The following is a 520-nucleotide window of genomic DNA, read 5'->3' as shown; positions in this document are numbered from 1 at the left end:
GATGCCGCTGTCGGTGGACGCCCCCTTCAGGTAGGTCAGGCCCAGCAGCTCGGGGTCCAGGTCCCCGGAGCCAAAGTGCTTGTCGTCGCTGGTGCTGGAAGCGCTGCTGGACAGCGTGGCGCTGCTGGAGGGGCTGGGGCAGCCCTTGTCCTCCATCTGCAGGGAGAGGAGCGAGGGTGTCGGGGGCACGGGCCGCGCATCGCCACGCTGGGCACACACGCATTCTTGCCCCTGAGTCCAGCCAGGCTCCCACCCAGGGCGCAAGGCTCGGCATTTAGCAATAAAGGACATTTTATTATTTTATTATTTATTTATTTATTGTTAATCCTCACCCGAGGGTATTTTTCCATTGATTTTTAGAGAGAGTAGGAGAGACAGAGAGAAACATGGATGTGAGAGAAACACATTGATTGGTTGCCTCCTACAGTTGCCTCCGCAGCCGTAGGAACCGGACAGCACGGGAAGATGAGTGACAGGAGGAGAGCGAGCTTTTATCAAGAAAGTGCCTCGATGACAATTC

General features: G+C 56.0%; 1 protein-coding gene across 1 annotated transcript in view; it reads right to left on the bottom strand.

Moving 5' to 3' along the window:
• Positions 1–520, bottom strand: part of SIPA1L2 (signal-induced proliferation-associated 1 like 2) — a 52,093-nt gene that overhangs the window by 15,917 nt on the left and 35,656 nt on the right. Inside the window, exon 13 of the mRNA XM_006758645.2 lies at positions 6–156. Coding sequence (XP_006758708.1) covers positions 6–156 — 151 coding nt within the window. The remainder of the gene's footprint in view (positions 1–5; positions 157–520) is intronic.

This window comes from Myotis davidii, unplaced genomic scaffold (assembly GCF_000327345.1).
Source record: "Myotis davidii unplaced genomic scaffold, ASM32734v1 scaffold295, whole genome shotgun sequence".
Taxonomy (NCBI): Eukaryota; Metazoa; Chordata; class Mammalia; order Chiroptera; family Vespertilionidae; genus Myotis; species Myotis davidii.
This window is presented reverse-complemented; position numbering and strand designations above follow the sequence as displayed.